Source organism: Mandrillus leucophaeus, unplaced genomic scaffold, assembly GCF_000951045.1.
Source record: "Mandrillus leucophaeus isolate KB7577 unplaced genomic scaffold, Mleu.le_1.0 Scaffold200, whole genome shotgun sequence".
NCBI classification, from domain to species: Eukaryota; Metazoa; Chordata; class Mammalia; order Primates; family Cercopithecidae; genus Mandrillus; species Mandrillus leucophaeus.
The window spans coordinates 446,940-449,720 of NW_012102033.1; the positions used below are offsets into that span (position 1 = coordinate 446,940).

General features: G+C 58.3%; 1 protein-coding gene across 1 annotated transcript in view; it reads right to left on the reverse strand.

The window, feature by feature from the left end:
- Window positions 1–2,781, reverse strand: part of PPFIA3 (protein tyrosine phosphatase, receptor type, f polypeptide (PTPRF), interacting protein (liprin), alpha 3) — a 36,366-nt gene that overhangs the window by 25,889 nt on the left and 7,696 nt on the right. Inside the window, exons 3-8 of the mRNA XM_011979390.1 lie at window positions 2,683–2,778; window positions 2,331–2,432; window positions 1,760–1,924; window positions 1,319–1,393; window positions 710–784; window positions 180–401 (exon numbers count right to left, since the gene is read on the reverse strand). Coding sequence (XP_011834780.1) covers window positions 180–401; window positions 710–784; window positions 1,319–1,393; window positions 1,760–1,924; window positions 2,331–2,432; window positions 2,683–2,778 — 735 coding nt within the window. The remainder of the gene's footprint in view (window positions 1–179; window positions 402–709; window positions 785–1,318; window positions 1,394–1,759; window positions 1,925–2,330; window positions 2,433–2,682; window positions 2,779–2,781) is intronic.

Sequence of the window (2,781 nt, forward strand, 5' to 3'; positions counted from 1 at the left end):
CTCACCCTCTGATGAGAATCATACATCTCCTTTCACAGGTAAGGAAACTGAATCTCAGAGAGGAGGAGTCACCCAGCCTGTGGACTGAATCGAGGTTCTGCCATTCATGAGCAATGCGCGAGGGAGAGCGCTACGGAAAGGTGAGGGACCGAAGGCAGCCCACCTCCCTGAGGCCTCACCTCCTTGAGGTCGCGCTGCAGCTTGGAGTTGGCTTCCTCCGCCTTGCCCAGCTCGCGGTGCGCAGTGCCCAACTCCTCCTCCAGCTGGCTCATCTGACGGCACAGCACCGCCAGGCGCTCCCGCAGCTGGCACACCTCGGCGCGTTGCCGCTCCAGGGCCTCCTCCAGCTCTGCTGTGCGCCGGTTGGAATCCCCGCCAGGACCCAGGCCATTGGCAAGAGTCTGGAGTGAGGGAAGCAAGGGACAAGATCTCAGAGTGTCTCCGAAGACACAGAGGAAATCCAAGGAGAAAGTCAATCAGCTGAAAGGAGATCAAAGATGAATATGGACCATGCTGGTCAGAGTCCACAGGGGTCAGTGAAGGAGGTCACAGAAGTTAGCTAGGTGACCTGAATCAGAGGTCAAAGCTCTGTGACAGTCTTAGAGGTGCATCCATTTAGGGCCCATGACGATTATGCCAAACATGACAGACACCATAACAAAGTCAGAGAGTTGAATGGAGGTCACAGGGAGGGACTTCCATGTCTCACCTGCCCATCCCCATCCTTGCCCGGCTCTTCCAGCCCTGACCGCCGCCTAGACAGCTGCTCTCGAAGGTTCAGAGTCTGGAAGTGTGAAAGGGAAATCAGAGCACAGGGGCTCCCTGAACCCCCAGCTCTACTTCTCACTGGCACTGGCCCTCTAAGCGGATAGGAGGCCCCATCTGAGATGCCTCTGGTCGTGCTGCGGCCATGCCTACCCCACGGTTTACCCTTAGGCCCCGTCCCTCCTTATATCCCTCCTTAGCTGCCACCACGGAGGGCGTCTACCCTTATTCTTCCCCTTAGCCTCCTGGGCAAAGTTTCCGCTTTAGCCCCGCCTTTCCCCATCCAATCACTTCCTCCTTAGTCCCAGCCTGAGCCCCAGTCCCTGGTTCTACCCTTAATCTCACTCTCACTGGGAGGTTCCCTCCGTAGCACTGCTGTGTGCCCACTTAGGAACCCCACTGGTTTCTCTCCATAGTCCATCCCCATTGGTTGTCCGCCGTAGTCCTGCCCCAATAGATTCTTTCTGGAACCCACCCAACCGGCTCCGCCCCATGTGCAGCCCCTTAGCCCCTCCGCTTGGATTCAACCTCCCCTTCTTGGCCACACCCACACCTCCTGATTGCTCAGTTCCAGCTCCTCCTCGAGCACTGCCACGCGCTCCAGCGCCATCCGCAGCCGCTCCCGGACCTGGGGATGGGGCAGGGCAATAGTCAGCTGGAGACCAGACCCAATTGAGGACAATTGCCCCTGGCCCAGAACACCCCTGGGACGGATCCGATAGGGCAGCCTTGGGGCTCCTGTCTCCATAACGGGTATGCAGCCGCAACCAGCTATCCAGTCTGCCCCATCCACTGGTAGCCCCCATCCTGGTTTATTTTTCTGCTATCAATCAGTCAGGACCCAGTCTATGTAGCCTGTCCCAATCAATCACAGTCAACATTCTTCCAACTCAGAACATCCCCAACCAATCACGGCCAGAATCTCTCCCACTCAGAACAGCCCCAGTCAACTATGGGTTTCCATTCTCCACCCCTGCTCTTCTAATTCTCATACCTTCTCATCCAGGGCCTTGTGGTGCTCGAAGAGAGACTTTAGAGCCTTGAGTACTTCTACCTCCGAGGAGACCCCACCCGGGGACTGGGCCTGGCGCTTCACCACGGTCATGCGCAGTGACCTCTCGTGCCTGGACACCAGGCACTCCAGGTGTTCCAGGAGCAGCTACAGGCACACGGCATGGGGTCAAGGAAAAGAGGCAAGGGAAAAGGGGCAGAGTTGAGAAAAAGGGTGACAGGTAGGGCGGACACATGGAGGAAAAGATGGAGCCAAATAAAGGAGCACAGAGAGAGACAGGTCAGGAAAAGAGAGACAGGTCAGGAAAAGAGAGAAGGTCGGGGTCAAGGAAGGGGTGGTACAGAAGAGAGAAGAGAAAAATTATAGAGACAGGGAGGAAGGAGTGGGACCAGAGTGGGAGACCAGCCAGGAAGTGTGAGCAGGGAAGAGGAGAAGGCAGAAAGGCGAGATGGGGGAAAAAAATAGGTCAGGCTGCAACACTGCGAGGCCCCGCCCCCCACTTCAACACCACGAGGCCCCGCCCCACTTAGGCCCCGCCCTCAACACTCCTCACCCGCGTGTTGTTCCGTTCCGCCTTCAGCTCTGCAATCTCTTCCTCCCTCTCCAGCAGCTGCTCCCGACATAAGTTCAGCTCCTTTGTCAGAGCTGCAAACTCCTGTCCAGACATTGGCAGGATCCCGACATTCAGCTCAATCCCTTCCCTATCTCCTTCATTCCCTGGGACTGGAAGTTTGAAGGTCCCGCCCTCCCTGCTAAGTCCCGCTCTCCCTTGCCACTCAGGCCCCGCCCATTAATAGCAAGCCTCGCCCAGACTCCTCCCTTCCAGGCGCCAAGCCCGACCCCTTCCGGACAGCCTTCTTCCCCGAGGCCCCGCCCCTCAGGCCCCGCCCCTGCCCCGCCCAGACCTGGGGCAGCGCGATGCTGAGCTGACGCTGCAGCGAGTCCTTCTCGTGGCCAAGCTCGCGCAACCGCAGCTGCGCTGTAGCCAGCCCGTCCTGTGCCTC